This window comes from Emydura macquarii, unplaced genomic scaffold, assembly GCF_026122565.2.
Source record: "Emydura macquarii macquarii isolate MOO-44397 ecotype Brisbane River unplaced genomic scaffold, CSIRO-AGI_Emac_v2 contig_2699, whole genome shotgun sequence".
In the NCBI taxonomy this organism is placed as follows: Eukaryota; Metazoa; Chordata; order Testudines; family Chelidae; genus Emydura; species Emydura macquarii.
The window spans coordinates 3,948,405-3,965,024 of NW_027132836.1; the positions used below are offsets into that span (position 1 = coordinate 3,948,405).

The following is a 16,620-nucleotide window of genomic DNA, read 5'->3' on the forward strand; positions in this document are numbered from 1 at the left end:
AAGCTCTGGAGGGAAGGATTTAACCCCACTTGAGGGGGGCGGTGGGGGCTCTTCTGGGACGTCCCTAGAAGATATGGGGCAGCCCTGCCTGGCTCTAGGTCTGCCCCAGGGGGGCTGCACACTCCAGGCTGTTCTCTGAGCCAGCTGAAGAATCCCGTGACGAGCGGCCTTGGAGGAAGCGGATGATCTTCTCAATCGTGGCCTCTTGGTACTCGTGGGACCACCTGCGCGCCGGGAAGGAGACGGACGACAGCTGTTCAGTGGACTAGGAAGACTGCAGGTGAGTTCAGCATGCTGGGCCGTGGGCGCCGTCAGATCCCTCCCCCCCCGGGCTGCCATTGTGAACTCAGTGCCAACTGGCGGAGGGCAGGGTGTGTAAGGATGACAAGGAAATCCTGGGTCTGGTATTTGCATAGAGCGTGTCATGGAAGGTTTCTGCTGAAAGCCTGTCCTACCCCAGGCTGTGCTGAATGGCCAGGTGGCCAGATCTGGGAATGACATACCTAAGGCTTGCAGGGAAGGCAGGTCACCCATAGGCAGTGTTCCTACCGTCAGGTGCCACCACCTCCCCCTGGCTGAGCCGTGTGCGTTGAGTGCCTGGCCCTGGGCGGCTAGCAGCATTCGGAGTCAATGCTAGCGCAGACCTTGCAGGGACTGCCGAAGGAAAAACCACAGGAGGTGACCAGTGGGAGCGGGGGCCTGTGTTCACGCGATCTATCTGGGGGTGCAGAAAGAGCCTGGCACCCTTCCCTGAGGGAGGGAGCTGCCGGCAGGCGTGGCCTCATGAAAGGAGGGGTTCAGCCAGGCCAGTGGGAACGCAAGGAGAACTTGGGGGCGAGCAGCACCGTAGCAGATGGGGCCTCGGGCTCTAGAATGCGCGGGAGGTTTGGTGGGGTGGGGGACCCTTTGTTTCCACCATTTCCACTGGCTGCTGTGAGAATCGCTGTTCTCTGCCAAATACGCTGATCTTTGCCCACTCTGTAAACGAGCCTAGGAGCCGGGTGCTGCAGAGAGCGGGGGGCTCAGGGGTCCCGAGGCGGCTGGGGGGGCTGGTCCTTTGGGAATGCTGCATGCCCCGGGGCTCAGGCCTGGCCAAAGCAGGGGGTGCCTGGAGGAGGCGGGGGCCAGAGTGTCCTGTTTCTCTAGTGGAGAGGGGAGTGCTTGTGTTGCCTGTGGCTAGTGGGGGCAGGGAGCTGAACCCCTAAGACATAGGCAAGGCTCCCTCAAGCTAACAGCAGGTGGTAGCAAGGGGCCTCGCAACCCTGGGCACCGCTGGACAGCATGGCAGCCATTCAATGCGCATGGGCCATGGGCACGGCTGGGACTCCAGCCCTTCCTGGGATGCCGTTCAAGGGGCCACGGGTGCTGCACCAATGGAAAGCAGAGCTCAGAGGAGAACACCAGGAGCAGTGCAGGCGCTGGAGGGACTGGGTTAGGAGGGGAGGTGTAGGAACTCAGTCCACCTAGCCTGCCTGAAGAACAACAGGGCCACGAGACCTGTCTGCAGGTAGCTGAGGGGTCAAAGAGCCACAGAGGTACAAGAATTATTTCAAGGGCGACCAGGAGAGCGTCCCACCTGCAGAGAGACCTGAACTCATGACGTTCCGGCGCCTTCATCTGCTCTCTCACCCGCTCAGCACCTCACGCTTGCATCGCCGCTGCCCACGCTTGACACAAGTCAGCAGCTACCACGAGAGCCTGGCCCTGGGACAGGGCCCCACACTTACTTGATGCCATTAAATTTCAGGACAGCCCGCATGTCCTCAGGAAGCTTCTGTGGATCAGGCCACTCAAAATGGTCAGCCACAGGGATGATGTTCTTCCCGCAGCTCAGGGCCGTCACGATCTCCTGATGGGAAAGCCCAGAGTTAGTCCATGGCTCCCGCACGCAGCCAGAGCCACCTCCAGCCCCTCCCACTCCTGTGGTGCCGCCCCTGGGGCATGGCAGCTGTGCCAATTCTCCTGGAGCGGTCTCACCTTGTGCACCCAGTCCTTGCGGTCAGGGTCCCCCATGCACTTATCCAGCGTGTTGGGCGACAGAACCAGCACGAAGTTGCGAGCACTCATCACGCTCTGGATCAGCTTGTCCTCAAACTTCCCTGCCTGCAGCTTCTCCACGTCTATGAACACGCTGAAGCCATGCAGCTGCAAATGGACCTTTAGCAGGCTGGGGGCAAGAGGGGCACAGGATCATCAGGGCACCTCATCTGGCACCTGCAGTTCCCCTCCTTCCTTGTCATCTCAGCCAGAGGCACCATGAGATGGAGGAGCAGAGACCAGGCTTCCACAGAGCCAACTGCTGCCCTCGAGATGGGCGTTGCTGGCTCCGGCCTGCAGAGGCTGCAGGCGCCTGGGGCTGTCCCAGAACTCACAGCTTTCAGCTCTGCCTCTGGCTGGCCCCTGGCTCCCCTGCCCACGTGGGGTGTAGAATGAGGAAGGTGCAGCTCAGCCTCAGCAGGGAGGCGGGCTGGGATTTGAGGGGCTGAACGCCCCTTCCAGTCTGCTCTGGTCTTAATGCGGACAGTGGGTGCAGCCTGCGGCGCTTCCCCTCCCTCTGTCTGCAGAGAGATCCTGGGTCATTCCTAAGCCATCGCGTCTCCCCCAGGACGATCCCCCTCCGCACCCACCTGGCGAGCTGGGACCCAGTGCTCCGTCGGTAGCTGATAAACACGTCGGGCCCCTCGGAGGTGGATTTGCAGCCACTGCACGGCAGGGGAGAGTGAAGCATTTCTAGATGTGAGAGTGGATGGCAGCGAAGAGTTAATGGTCAGGCAGCCGGCAACCAGACTAGCCCCATCCGGACCCCTGACCCCGTGGTCTGACCAGTGACCAGACTGACCCCCGAACATGCCCTCCCTGCTGAGGGGAGCAGAGCCTTACCCCTGGCGGCAGAGAGGATGCGGACGCGGTGGAAGCCCATGTCGATGTGGCAGTCCTCCTGCAGCTGCTCCTCCGTCACACGGTGCAGGAAGTTGCGGTCGATGCCGCACGTCACCAGGTTGTACGTGTACTGGCGGAACTTGGGGTCGATGCTGCCCAGCCAGTCGGCCAGGTTGCTGCGGTCACAGGTGGAGTAATTTGCATAGGTCTTCAACTCCGTCAGCTCCCGGAGAAACCTGGCAAGTCAGCGGAGGTAAGCATAGGGATTTCAAGGGGTCAGGCAGGGACTTGGCCCACGCGGGAAGAGAAGAGAGCATGCAGATGTCGTGGTGAAAGGTGCATGAGAGAGACGGACAGACAGACAGATGAATAACCAGTGGAACATCTCTGCATTGAGGTGTGAAGGAGCAGGACGTGCAACCAAGGGAGCAGAAGCCGGGGTCAGTCTGCAGCTTTCTGAGTAGCACACAGAGCCCCATCCCGGTCCTCTGCTGCGAGAGCCTCTCCCTGTCCCGTCCACCCACTCCCTGGGACATTGGCCACCCCCTGCACCCAGCTATTGCACAGAGCGGGCAGCAGGGGGTCACAGAGCTGCAAGAGCCCAGGCCGGTCTCAGTGCGGGGTCAGGACCAGCTGTCTCTGCAGCCCCTGTCACAGCAGGGAGAGGAGGAGAGAGGCGAAGGCCTTTGCGCTGGATGCTCATGCTTGGGGAAAGCTTGCAATTGTCGCTGCAGTGACGGCTGCCGGAGAGGCCAGCATGCCCCTGTGCAGCTTTTGGGACACAGGGGTCCTACCTCTTCCGGACAATGCTAGAAGCCATCCCCAGATCTGCCTGCAGATCCACCTCAGTCAGTCTCAGCAGCAGGTCGCCATCCACCTCGTGATCCTGCCCAGAGAGGAGATGTCAGGGCCGCCCGCCCAGGCCTACCGCACAAAGCGCGTGGAGCCGAGCCAGGGAGGAGGCTCAGGCTAGGGACAAGGATGAGATGGCCACGCAGTGTCCGGTGTGGAGCCCACACGGGACCGCCAGTGCCCTAACCCCAACCCATTATCTCTGCTCATCAAGGGCCATGCAGACCCCCGCAGCGACAATTACCCCTCCAGCCTACCACTCTCATGATTCCAACATGCTCTGGCTGTCGGGTCTGGGTGCGACGTGACACGCAGGGGCCTATTGCCCCAGCCGTGATTGGGCAGGAATTCTCCCTGGGACAGCAGGACAGACTGCAGTGCGAGGGGATGGAGCCTGCAGCCCTGGCGAAACCAAACACTGGCCTGTTCCCTTCCAGCTCTCCTCACGGCTGAAGGTGCCAGATGGAGATGCCGGCTGGCGTGGCCGGAGCCTTGAATTGCTCCATTGCTCTGGATGACAGAGTATCTGCAGAGCTCCTTACTACAGCCAGTTACAGGATGGGTCCTTTGTATGTTCCCGGGAAAGGGCCTTTGCACTCTCCCTCTCCCCGCAAGCATGGCCCTACCAGGAAGCTCTTGCAGTATTTGTTGAATCCAATCTGCTGCAGCCACGTCTGCACCTCAGTGGGTTTCCAGCTGGAGACGGTGGGCAGGATCCGTGGAGGCACTTCCTCACCCATCATGCGCAGCGTCTTCTTGGCCAGCGATGAGGTGGTGGTGTTGGTGGAGTAACACACGATCCTCTTCAGGCTCTGGGCAGCCCCGATTTCACTGAAAATCTGGGGACAGAAGAGCAGGAGCCATCACATCCTTCCCCATGTGCCTTCCCACTGAGTCCTGCCGTGCAGTCCTGGCACACGGGCATCCCAGGGCGAGCGCAACACCCTGACAGCAGAGCTGTGAGCGCCCAGGGGGACCAAGTGATGCCCATTTCCCAGAGGCTGCAGGGCTTCTCCGCTGCAATCTGTGTCCCTCCTCCTCCCACATCTGCTTGCTCCAGGTAACCCTCTCCCTCCAAACCCAGCCTTTACCTTGGTTTTCTTCTGTCTGGCTTTGATGGCAGCCTCCGTGCACAGGTAGAAGACAGCGATGCACTGTGCCTCCAGCCGTGAGCTGTCCAGCAAGGGCACGAGTTGCTGCAGGTCCTTTGCTGTCCTTCCCTGACTGTTGTCGCTGCTGTCCAGCAAGTCGCATGCAAACTGCTCGGGGTCCAGAGAGGCGATGAAGGGCTCCACCAGCGCCAGGGTTCCCGACCGCTCCACCTCCTTCTCGATCTCTTTGTTGGTGGCCAGCACCGTGATGGCCAGGCATGCGTGCAGGCGGATCAGCTCGTCTTCTTTGGAGAACACCAGTGGGAAGAGCCACTCTGCCGTCTTCTTCTCGATCATCAGCCGCTGGTTGGCCTGCCCCCCGTACATGGCGCAGTTGGCCAGGGCCATGGCACAGTGGCGCAGGACAACTGGGTCGGTCCAGCGGCACCAGTAGAGGATGGCGTCCAGGCCACCGTCAGATATGAGCTGGTAACAGGTCTCCTCGGTGTGTTTGAACATGTGCTCCAGGATGCCCGAGAGGCTACGTGCCAGCTGGGGGCTGTCTCGCTCCTTGGTCAGATTCAGAATCACCCCCAGCCCAATCCGGGCAATCCGGTCCCTGGGAGAAAGAGAAGCGAGGGGAGAAGGGGGTGAAAGCAAAGACACGGCAGTGCCAGGCCCAGCAGACGCTGAACTCAAGGTTTACACGGCACCAGGAGACTGGCGTTTACCCCAGGAGGGACAGAGGTTTCTCCTGGCAGTGGAATGCCTCCAAGTGACACCGTCTCCTGTGTCGACTGGCTGTCAGGAAGAGCCTTACAAGTCTTCTTGGAGCCCGGAAGAGCTCTGGATCCCCCTTAGGAAGCAAAGCCCAGAGTCCCAGCACCGTAGGGATCCCCTCCCCCATCCCAGGCCAACACATGAGCAGCAAGTGCGTTCACTCCTCACCTGACTCCTCTCCCCCAATAAGGTTTGTCCCTGAAATTCTCCAGGCACCCCCATCTTCTCAGCAAAGCTCCCACCAGCCACTTTCCTGCTCGCAGATTCAAACCCTCTTCATGGGTCCTCAGAACCCAGATTGCCCAGAAGGGCCCATTATGCCCCGCTCTCTTAATGTTCTGGAAGGGGACTGGATCCCCCCTGCAGCCAACAGGAGAGACAGCCATAGACACACACCCTCTGAGCAGAGCCCCACGCTCACCCACCCCTGGCCTGGGTCTCCCTGTCAGGTTAGCCGGATTGTCCATGATTCACTGTCCCTTGTGGATCTCAGTCTCCACTGTGAGCAGGAATCTGTAAGAAGGACACGCTCCCCTGGTGCCCACGGACCCGCTTACACGTCTCTCCTCAGCTGGTTCTGTCTGTCTGTCTGGCACAGGGGTTACAGCTCTCTGCAAAGCACTGTGCCCACCAGCTCCATCCCAGCTCTCCAGGTTTGCGACGGCAGCAGCGGGAGGGGTGTTCCAGGCCATTATGGTACCGCTAGCAAAGCCCTTATTCAAAGGCTCATGAGTTTGTGCTTCGCAGGCACATTCCCTGTCTGTGCTGCTTGTTTCCCGTCTCACTACCTCTGAGCCCACGGGGGCGTTTGCTAAATGAAAGCGGGGAGCAGCCTCTGTTAGCAACACTTGTTCCCCAGCCAGGTCCCCAGGACTTGTGCAAGGGCTGTCTCGCTACGCCACAGAGCCTGCCTGCTCCCCAGCACCCTGGCCGGATGGGTTACTTGAGGCTCGCAGCTCGTGCCCAGGGCTCATTACTGATCTCCATCCAGGAGCTGTGTAGCATGTAATGGGGTCACGTCGGTGTCGAACGGTGAGTGCCATTGTGTTTGTGACTCTGTGTCCGTGCCGTCTCCTGTTCTGTGTTCTCCTGGACGCGATCAGTCTGACAGGCCACAGTCCGACCTGGGGCCCAGCCCAGGAAAGGTTCTGGACACCTGGTTGAATGAGTGTGACTGAGGAGTCGTGACACGCGATCTAGGGCCATCACAACTGGCCGCTGGCCCAAGGACCAGTGAATTGTCTGGGCAGATGCCTGCCTGGGGGAAGGAGATGGAGTTTCTCAGCCTGGCCACGTGGCAAACGGACAGAGACTGTATTTCAGGTGGGAGGCCTTGCTATGGAGGGGGAGCCATCCCCCAGGACATGCTAGAGGAACTGGCTTGAGGGGGGCAGGAGGGATGCACCCTGCAACGCTGCCAGTCCTCAGTCTCCAGGAGGTGAGAGATCGGGTGGGGGTTTCAGGGTTTTTGGTACTTGCAAAGAGCTGCAGCTCTCTGGTGCGTTCAGGGTAAAGTCGATGCGGTTAGGAAGCTCCTTGCGTTCCTGCCACACTGTCCCTGAAGGGGTTAAATGAGGAGCCCAGAGCACCCCAGTCTTGGTGGAAAGCTGGGAGCGCACGTGTAAGCAGCCAGGGGCTCAGGAGGTCCAAGCTGCTGGTGCCAGGGTCTGGGGCAGCAGGACTCTGGAGTCCCTCATCCTAAGGAAGGGCTCAGACAAGAGGCCAGAAGCTGGAAGTGAGCCCTAGAGACCCCGAGCTGGACATGGGACAGGCTCTGCACAGCCCCTGTTGGCACGTGGGCCCTGTGTCTGGCCAGGCTGTGACAGAGCGCGTGGGGTTTGTGGTGGGCGGCACAGCCTCCGCCCCATGCCCTCAATAGTCGAGTGCCGGGTGCAGGTCCCGGACGCGCATGGGCTGAGCAGGTGGTGGAGCTGGAGCTGGGCAGTACTTATCATAACTCCGGCCAGTGGCTGGGAAGACCAGCACTGGGCTGCTGGGCTGGAGGCTCAGCAGAGTCCACCAGGGCTGGCACCTGTCTGTACGTTTACGGACAGGCAGTAAAAAATGTACAGTTTTCACACTGTCCATAAATGAAAATGTCCATGAAACGGGGTAGCAATGAAACACATCGTATTTTGACATTGATTGTCACCCTTCAGAATTCCTTCTTGTATCATAAAACTGCACTGACCAGGACTTGATCCGTTTCCTGTTCTCTGTCATTGCACAGGGTCAAAGACCCCGACTGATCAATTAACTGCAGTTAAAACAACTGCGTAATTCCAAATTCCTGTGTGCCGAGTATCGCAAGTGAGTACACACTTTTGTGACATTGTTTATGGTATTTTTAGTGATGTCAGTAAAAAGTTTTACTGTGTCAATAAAAGAAAATCAACTACAGATCTTCATGTCAGTAAAAACTAAAATGCAAAGTTGGCAACCCCGCGTGACAGCTGCTCTGCTGCTCCATTCGAGAGTTGCAACCCGGGCCCTCTTTCCCACCAGTGCAGGCGAGACGGGCGTTTCTGGGCAGCTCCTGTTGTCTGTGCTGCTCACAGTGACCTTGGGCTGAACTTGGCAGCGACCAGCTCAGATAGCTCTGAAAACAAACTCAGCCTGGGGCTGGGGTCCAGAGTCCAGGACCTGCCACGCGGTTTACAGGCTGCCCAGGTGCGTGGGATTCTCTGGGTCCTGGCGAGGGCCGGGCTGTCGCACTGAGCTTGTTGCAGCATAGGAACTGTTGCAAAGGATTCTGGGTAGGAACTGCTGCAACTGACGGCTTGTGTGGCCATGGCAGGAGGCAGGCTGAGAACCTTAGTTTCATTTGACGTGCTGGGCTCAGCCCTGGGCCCCCGCAGTGCCCCTGTGAGTATCCCCGGGGCTCGGCCTGGCAACACCCCCACAATGACATTCTCAGCCTGCGTTTGCTAGGGGCAGAGCACGGCCGACTGGGCTGCAGCCAGGGAGCTGGGAACGGAATGAACAGACTGGTCTCCCGGGCCCCAGATGCAGGACTTGTGGGGCTGGCTGAGTCAGACAGCAAGGCCACATGGCCGCTCCCTCTTGCTGGGAACCGAGGGGCCGAATTCAGACTCTGAGCTGACGTTTCCTCCCCCCTTAACGACATCCTGTGCGGTTTCCTAATTAACCCCTTTGCCTCTCTGGGCCTCACTAGTACCACCAGGCTCCGTGGAGGGAGCAGAATAGGCTGTAAATTTGGTTGAGCCCCAGCCTCCACCACAGGGCAGCTGCAACAGCTGCTGATGGATACATGACCACGCAGTGTTTGCAGAGGAGACATTGCCCTCCAGAAATGCCTCCTGCGCCTGCGCTGAATGTGATGTGTGTGCTGCAGCTGCCAGTCCCACCGTGCTCACGCAGATGCGTGTGCAAAGGACGTGCCTCGTGCATTCACTTTCTAAGCAGGTTACTATGGATCCTGCTGCCTGCGCTCCTGTCCCAGAAAACCGAGTCACTAGTGGGGTCAGCCAGCAGGGCAGACCCGCGTTGGTGGGAGCTCTGTGACTCTTCACAGCGTCAGGGTTTGCATTGTCCAATGGCCTGGACGGGTGAGAGCAGAGACAGTCCAGGCTGGGAGCAAGGAACTAGCCCTGAGAATCTGGGCAGCCAACACAGGGGTCAGGGAAAGGATTTGGGGATAATTGGGAGGGAACCAGGGAAACCATCAGCCTCGCTCACAGCGGGGGCAGAAAGGCCAATGGTAGCAGCCAGGTGGGAACCGCGAGCAGCGTTCTGGGCAGATGAGCTGAGGGCTGAGGCCGTGTGCATTTGCCATGGGCCTGTCATCTGCAGCACTGACACCAGGCCTGGGGCGAAGAGCACACCGAACGCACAGGGAGCCAGGGCTTACAGCCAAGTGCCCAGCCCCGCCATTCGGCGTCCAGTGGACAAGGAGAGCCGCTCTCTGGCTCAGGGGAGGTTGCTGTCTGTGCATAGCGCAGACACGGGGAAGTGTTGGCTGGCTGAGGTCAGTGGCTGGGATGAGACGCGCCCTGCGGGAGATGATATCACAGCCAAGCCTAGCAAGAGACGGTAACAAAAGCTGCAGCAAGCGAGAGGATGGTGGCACGTCTCACGCCAGGCGCAGAGCCCCAGCTGTGCCACCTGCTCCAGAAACCTCTGCTCGGCTAAACCCGCGAGCAGGCAGAGCTGTGTGACAGAGTGTGGAGTGCGGGTCCTTCAGCCCCCAGCTGGCATTTCACCCAAACGGGGGCAGCTGTCAGACCAACCCAGTACGTGCACTGGGCCATGCAAGAGGTGTCTGCTCCCGTTGCTACTGATGTAAGGGGCAGAACGCCTTGTCTCCCGCCTCGTTCCTGAGAGGGCTGAGAACTGTGAGACCCAGCTAGCTGAGCCCAGGATGTGTTCTGAGCATTTGGACCTGTAGCTCCGACAGCCAGAGTGTGAGAGCAAGTGTCAGCCGGAGAAGAAGCTTCAGCTGTTCGGGGTAACTCATCCCAATGAATGCACGATCCGCTGGGTGATGCAGTGCGTGTTCAGGGGCTGCGCAGATATGGGGGACAACACAGCGCCACCCAAGGAGCTGACACGAGAGAGGGGGTAGAGCTCTGAATGCACACGCTTAGAGAAGGGAAATCCAAGCTGTCCTGGATCCTGTACAAACGTGCTCCCATCGCTACATTGGAGACGATACAGCTTCACGAACTCGTCTGCCAAGCCCGCAGGACAGTCTAAGGACTGGGCTATGCTACAGTTTTCTGGACAAAAGTCTGTGGACCATGAAACTGACAAGAATGCTGGGCAGCCAGAGCCCAGCTGCCCCCCACTTGGCTGGAGAACTGAGCAGTTGGACCCCGCTCCCAGCTGGGATTGGCGCGAGACGCCCCAGGCAGCTGGACTGGGAAGCCCCCAGAGTCGGGAGCAGCCCGCCAGGAGACAGTGGGGAAGCCAGGCTCCCAGCAAAGAGCTGCTGGCGGAGCTGGCTCCTGATAAGGACACACTCCACCGACCCAAGGTGGGCCGTGTGGACATCAGCCACCACAGTAATTACCGCAGTGGCTGTGAGTCTTGGCAGTCCTGAGCATGGCCCTGCAGAGAGGCACTCCTGTCTCCTGGAGGATGTTCTCCTCCCACTCGCTGCGCTAAGACCCCAGCTAGGAAGCATCACCCCCAAAGGACCTGCTGAGCTTTGCTCCGGGAGCTGGTCGCCTGCAGGCCCTTTGTGCTACCGAACACACCTGGAGGCCTCCCAGCCAGATCTCTGACCAAGACAGAGTCCCTTGGACTTTGCCTCATCCCCTTTCTCACGACCACTGTGGTTGCCATGCCGTATCCTCGGTAGGCTCTGCATGTTCAGAGCTGCAGCTGGTGGTAACTGCAGCCTACAAATCTCTAGGGTTCGGACTCAGGGCCTTGGGAGGCTGACTCGATCCACCTTAGCGCAGGAGTGTCCTGTCCTCCAAAGCCAGCAAGGGCTTTGCACAGGCCTCTCTTGTGTGGCTGCCACCTCTCCAGCCTCGTGGTTAGGGCCTTCTGTTCAAATACATTGGCCCCTCTATCTCTGTGCTGCGTCTGTACAGCACCTAGCGCAGTGGGGCAAATGTGGTGTCCCTAGGCACGACCATCGTAACGCCTCTGCAGCATGTGTTGTCTCCTTCTCACCTGCCGAGGCCTGAACAGGGCCACCGGGTGTGACAAAGACCCAAAGCGGGTGACACACAAATGTGCCATGCTGCTGGGTTCACCCCTGCTGCGGGAATGACTGGCAGTTTGTATCCTGAGCTAAACACGGTCAGCAATAAAAGGGAGGGGACGGGGTGGAGGGAACTTTGGGGCTGAAGGGTGCGAGAAATGTGTGGATAGACATGGGGGTTTCTGCATTGGCTGTGTGCAGAAGCAGTGTCTGTTGCGGTGTTTGTTGGTGTACGATATATGCTGTGGTCTGTGTCCGAGGAAGGCAGTCCCCGCGTGTGTGGTGGTCTGTCTCGTGTGTTGTGGTGTGTCTCTGTTCTGTGGGGTGTCTGTGGAGTGTGCGTGTGTGTTTTGATGTGGCGGGTGATGTCTGTGTGTGGGGGAGTGTGGGTCTGCTGGGGGAAGGTCTGTGCTGTGTGCGGTGGGTGGGGAATGCTGGGTGCTGTGGGGTATGTGTTATTGGGAATGTGTTGCTGTGGGGGAGGGGGGTGCTTTCTGCAGGCTCACCTGTTTTCTGCCACCAGGATCTGCTCCAGGAGTTTCCCCGCCTGGCACTTGGTTTCCAGCTCTGTTGCCTGGAGCAGGTTCAGCAGCAGGTCCAGGCCCCCCTCCAAGCGGATCACGTCACACAGAGCTTTGGCCACGTCTCGCCCCAGTGTGGGCATCACCCAAGCTTCCTCCACCAGCTGGAAGATCTCTGTGATCCCCTTCCTGAGATCCTCAGGTTCGGCCGCCTGCTTCATGGAGGAGATGGCCAGCTGCAGATCAGGTAGGATCCGATCCAGAGCCACCTGGACATCCGTGCTCACCCCAGGGGACACTTCTCGGTGGTTGCGGGTGGCCCCCGCCCCTGGCCACCAGCATGCATGGCTCATGTACTCAGGCCCCATCAGCCTGTCCGAACTGGACATGGCAAAAAACCGGCACAGTTTATAGATGGAGACGAGCAGGGTGAGAACCATGGGCAGCCCCTAGCGCAGCATCTCAGCTTAGCCTCCACCGGCTGGGCCACGGGAGCCTCGGCCACCAGACTCCTCCTGAAGAGCAAGACGGTAGCTGCAAAGCCCTGTGCATGGGCCCCGGGGCAGGCCACGGCCAGAGGAGCCAGAGCAGGAGACGCTCCTTGCAACGGAGGGGAGCTGGAGGCGCTGGGAGGGATGGATGGAGCCGGGCTGGGTACCAGCCGCAGTGCTTGGTCTGTGCCAGCTCTTCCGCCCTCCCAGCCCCGGATGCTGTTGCCGCTGCCGGGATGCGGAGCTCTCAGGGCCGGTGAGTGAATGGCAGCTGTGCCTGCTCCGGGCACATCCGGGCGGGCTCCTCCTGCTGCCCCGTTCTGCATCCTCCCCGCTTGGGATGATGTCACCCGTCTCAGGCCCCACCCCTAAAAGGAGGGTCTGTCCCCATGGCAACAACACCCCTTCCTCCTGCTGCAACCAGAGATGCTCTGGCAATCCACTGAGCAGCGATGGCAGCCTTCCCTGCAGGCCCTCCTCACCTTCAGCCTCCCTTCTGCGCCCCCCAGCTAGCCGCCCACCGGCACCCCCTCTGACCACCCCATGCATGTCTCCCCCACACACTGGGCCCCCATCTTCCCCTCCCCATGGACTCGGGACCCCTCTATCTCCACCTATCCTGAGGCACCTTCCCAAAGCCCCTGCCAGCTCCTCTCTCAGGCCCATGGGAGCCGAGAGCGCTTTCCTTCCCCTGCACCTCCTTTGGCCCCAAATTACAGCCACCCTCCTCCAAGATGAGGCTGTGCAGCCTGGGCCAGAGCCCTGCACTCTGGGAGCTGTGAGGGGAGCCCAGAGTCCGAGGGGCCAGTAGGGGCTCCAGCAGGCCGACGTGCTGACAGGCCCACCCCATAAACTCTTCCGTGTGGAACCAGTCGAGCATGGTTCACGGGAGGGAGCGGGGTTGCCCCTTACTCCTGGCCAGCTTGGGCCGGAGCAGGAGACAGCAGATCGTGCTTACCTTTCCCTCTGAAACCCCCATGAAGCTGCAGGCAACAGCCCTGGCCCTTTTGTTTCCTGCTGCCCCAGGTACAGGTCACACCCGCTCTTTGCTGCAGCCTTATAGAGCCATGGGGAGGGATGGAGACAGCCCCTCCGTTCCAGTGCTGCCGTTTGCTGTTCTGTGCCTTCTCCGTACAGCTGGGTGCGTCACTCTGTCTGCCTGGCCCTGCACGTGGACAATTCTCTAAGCAAAACACTGGGCCAAGCTGTCCTCCTTCAGACTGGTGTAAATTGGGGTAACTCCATTGCTCAGGATTTACACCAGGGTAGCTGAGAGCAGGATTTGACCTGGTACCTTCTTTTCGTACCTAGCCCAGACACACGACAGAAAACACACTGGGTGTTGCACACGGGCAGAAAGGAGCTGTTCAAATCCTTTGCAGCTGTCTCAGTCTGAGACTTAAATTCGAGTTGATGTTTTGGTGCCACAGCGGTCACTGGTAATCCTCTCTGCACCGGCGCAGAGGGACAGAGCCGGGCGGGGGCGGGGGGTCACAGGAAAGGGCCGTTAACGTGTGGCAGGAGACAGTAAACGACGAGCTCTGGACATCACAGGCCTATGGGAACCGGTGAGTGCAGAGCCGCAAGGCGTTTCCTAGCTGGCGATTACTACCCGGCGCTGGCCATAGGTGATCTGAGATAGGGGGCCACAGAGCAAAGGGGCTGCTCCCTACAGTACGTGTCCCACGGGGGTGGCTGCCTGGTGTCTGCATGTGTGTGTGTCCATCTGTCCCTAGGGACTCACTAGCCGATGCAGTACTTATCCTTCTCTTCGCTATCCCCCTGGAGACGCTGCTTTCCCTGCCAGGCACAGGGCGTTGTGACAGCCGTGGGCTGGGGCTCAGCACCCACCTACACCCCGTGCACTCTCCAGCAGGGAGAGAACCTCAGGTCAGTCCCTTCGTCTGGACGTTTCCTCTTGGCTCTACACAGCCTTGCAGGGAGGACACCGGGCTGCCCGCTGGCAGGAAAGGAGCCTGGGTGCAGGGCTTGTCATCCGCTTTCCCTGCCTAGCATGGTGGGCTCCCGCCCGAAGGAGGAGAGACGCTCCTTTAGCTGAGTGCATTGCTTGCGTGTGTGCAGTGTCCCTACAGCGGGGCGGGGCGGGGCGGGGCGGGCGCTCTCTACCGTGGCAGGTGGGGAGGCAGCAGTGGCGATTGGGATGCCTGGTGCCTTTGCTTAGATCTGCAGTGCCCCTGGGCTGGCTGAAAAGACTCTGCGGTGCCTGCTCAGGAAATGGGCACCGCTAACGACGGGCCATAGCTGCCCGGGTCTTTGCCAAGTGGGGAGGGATTGCAAAGCCGCATTCGGCTCTTCTTAGCCAGGGTGACCATTGATTCCACCCCAGACAAGACCCTGCCAGGATCAGCATCTGCACCCTGCCTTGCCCAGCCCCTGCCCGGCACAGCTTTGGGCCAGGCTCCCCCAGGCAGAGGCACAGGCTAGAACCCCCGTTGCAGCAATGTGACTGTAAATCAGGCTCTGCCACCCGACGGGGAGACACCAACTCAGAGAGACTCGTTTTAATCATCGACTCACAGAAATGCCGGGCTGCAGGGGACCCTGAGACATCATCAAGTGCAGCCCCTGTGCTGAGGCAGGACCAAGTAAACCTAGACCCTCCCTGACCCGTGTTTGTCCCGCCTGTTCTTAAAAACCTCCAGTGATGGGGATTTAACCACCTCTCTTGGAAGCCTGTTCCAAAGCTTAACTCCCCTGAGAGTTAAAAAGGGTTTCCTGGTTTCTAAGACAGTCTCCCTTGCTGCAGACTAACCCCGTCACCGCTGCCCTGCCTTCGGTGGACAAGGCGAAGGATCGATCACCTGCTCTGTAGAACAGCCCTTCAGACGCGTGAAGACTGTTAACAGGCCTCCCGCCTCCTTCTTCTTTTCTCAAGACCTTTCCTCAGAGGTCAGATTTTCTAAACCCTTTATCATTTTTATCATATCACTTTTAAACCACGTGACGCATAGGAACATAATTAGCCCTTTATTGCTGAACTAAGAGAGAACCGGTGAACCTGATCCTGCCTTTCACTGCGTTTCCCACTGTGCCATCCTCATGGTGATTCCTGTCGTGAGGCCTTGCGAAGACCATTTGTCTCGTGGAGAATGCCTTCAGCAACCCCCGGGTTGACTGCCTTCCTGGTGCAGGACGGGAGGCTGGGGCAGATCTGTGAGTTCCCAGGTAACCTTGCCTCTGGCGCTCAGCCTGCAGGAGGGTTGATAAGCCTGACAAACATGACTTCAGGGACAGATAGCGCACACAGATCAGTCCCCAGCCTCTGCAATCCCAGCAGTTTCTGTCACTTATTAAAGATCAAAGTGTGCAATGGCTCTTCTGTAGCCACCTGAGATTCCCCACAGCGGGCGGAGCAGCCTGTCCCTGCTTTGCAAAGGGGGCGCTGCCCCATGCTCAGGCTGGGCCTTGTCAGCGTGCGGGCTGAGCCCAGATGGAGCCTGGAGCCTTGTGTCATTTTGCTCCTTGCCTCCCACTAAGTAAAGGTGGCTGGGAGTTGTCAGGAGCAGGAGGAAGAGCTGAGTTCATGTTAATTAGTAACAGAAGATCTGGCGAAGGGGGATTGTGGGAGCAGAATACACAGAGCTCTGTGTACACATTGACCTGGAGAGTGCAGCGAAAATGAGCCAGGGGCTGGACGTTGCCGCTTGGCCCCCGGCTCCAGTCCCGGGGAAATAGCGTCTCCCAGATCCTGCGCGTCTCGGTGGCTAGTGTCAGCGTCGCCAGTCAAAAATCATGAGTCAGGCCCAACGAATCACGAGACTGGCTCAAAAATCACCAAGAGATTTTACCAGTCTTGAATGTTGGGTTCTTTCTCTTTGCTTGCTGGTGTCTGGGCTTTTGGGGGTCACTTTGGTCACATTTTCACACTTTTCACTGCAAACGTGAGGTCTAGAAAGTTACTGTCTCTCCAGTGGAAGCTGAGATTCTCACATGAGCCCTTCACTGCAGGAGTGGTGTTAATATTGCCAGGCTGACAATCCACTGGCGAGTTGGTAACATGGAGGTTGACCCCTCGACCAGTATCTGAACTCCCTGTCCCCTGTGGGCTGCCATAATAGTGAGGTCTAATTTCGGTTGCTGGGTTTGGTGTGCGGATGGTGGTGGTGGCCTGTGACACACAGTCAGACGAGATGGTCCGATGGTCCTTTCCGGCCCTACACGCTATGACTGTATGAAAAGGCTTCTCCTGTCCAGCTGGCTCCAAGGAGAGCAAAGAGAGACTCGCTAGCCCAGCTGCTGATGTGTTTGGAAAAGGCTCCCAGGCCTGTGCCAGCCAATGGGTTGCAAACCTGGCTCTGGCTAGCACAGAT

General features: G+C 59.2%; 1 protein-coding gene across 1 annotated transcript; it reads right to left on the minus strand.

The window, feature by feature from the left end:
- SARM1 (sterile alpha and TIR motif containing 1) lies at nucleotides 1–12,348 on the minus strand. Its single transcript, XM_067565954.1, has 9 exons — nucleotides 11,784–12,348; nucleotides 4,824–5,442; nucleotides 4,359–4,571; nucleotides 3,675–3,766; nucleotides 2,881–3,116; nucleotides 2,628–2,730; nucleotides 1,978–2,167; nucleotides 1,728–1,849; nucleotides 1–224 (listed from the first exon to the last, which is right to left on the minus strand). Exons 1-9 carry the CDS (start codon nucleotides 12,236–12,238, stop codon nucleotides 95–97), a joined length of 2,160 nt encoding a protein of 719 aa, XP_067422055.1. The 5' UTR covers nucleotides 12,239–12,348; the 3' UTR covers nucleotides 1–94.
- Between the last annotated feature and the right edge of the window lie 4,272 nt (nucleotides 12,349–16,620).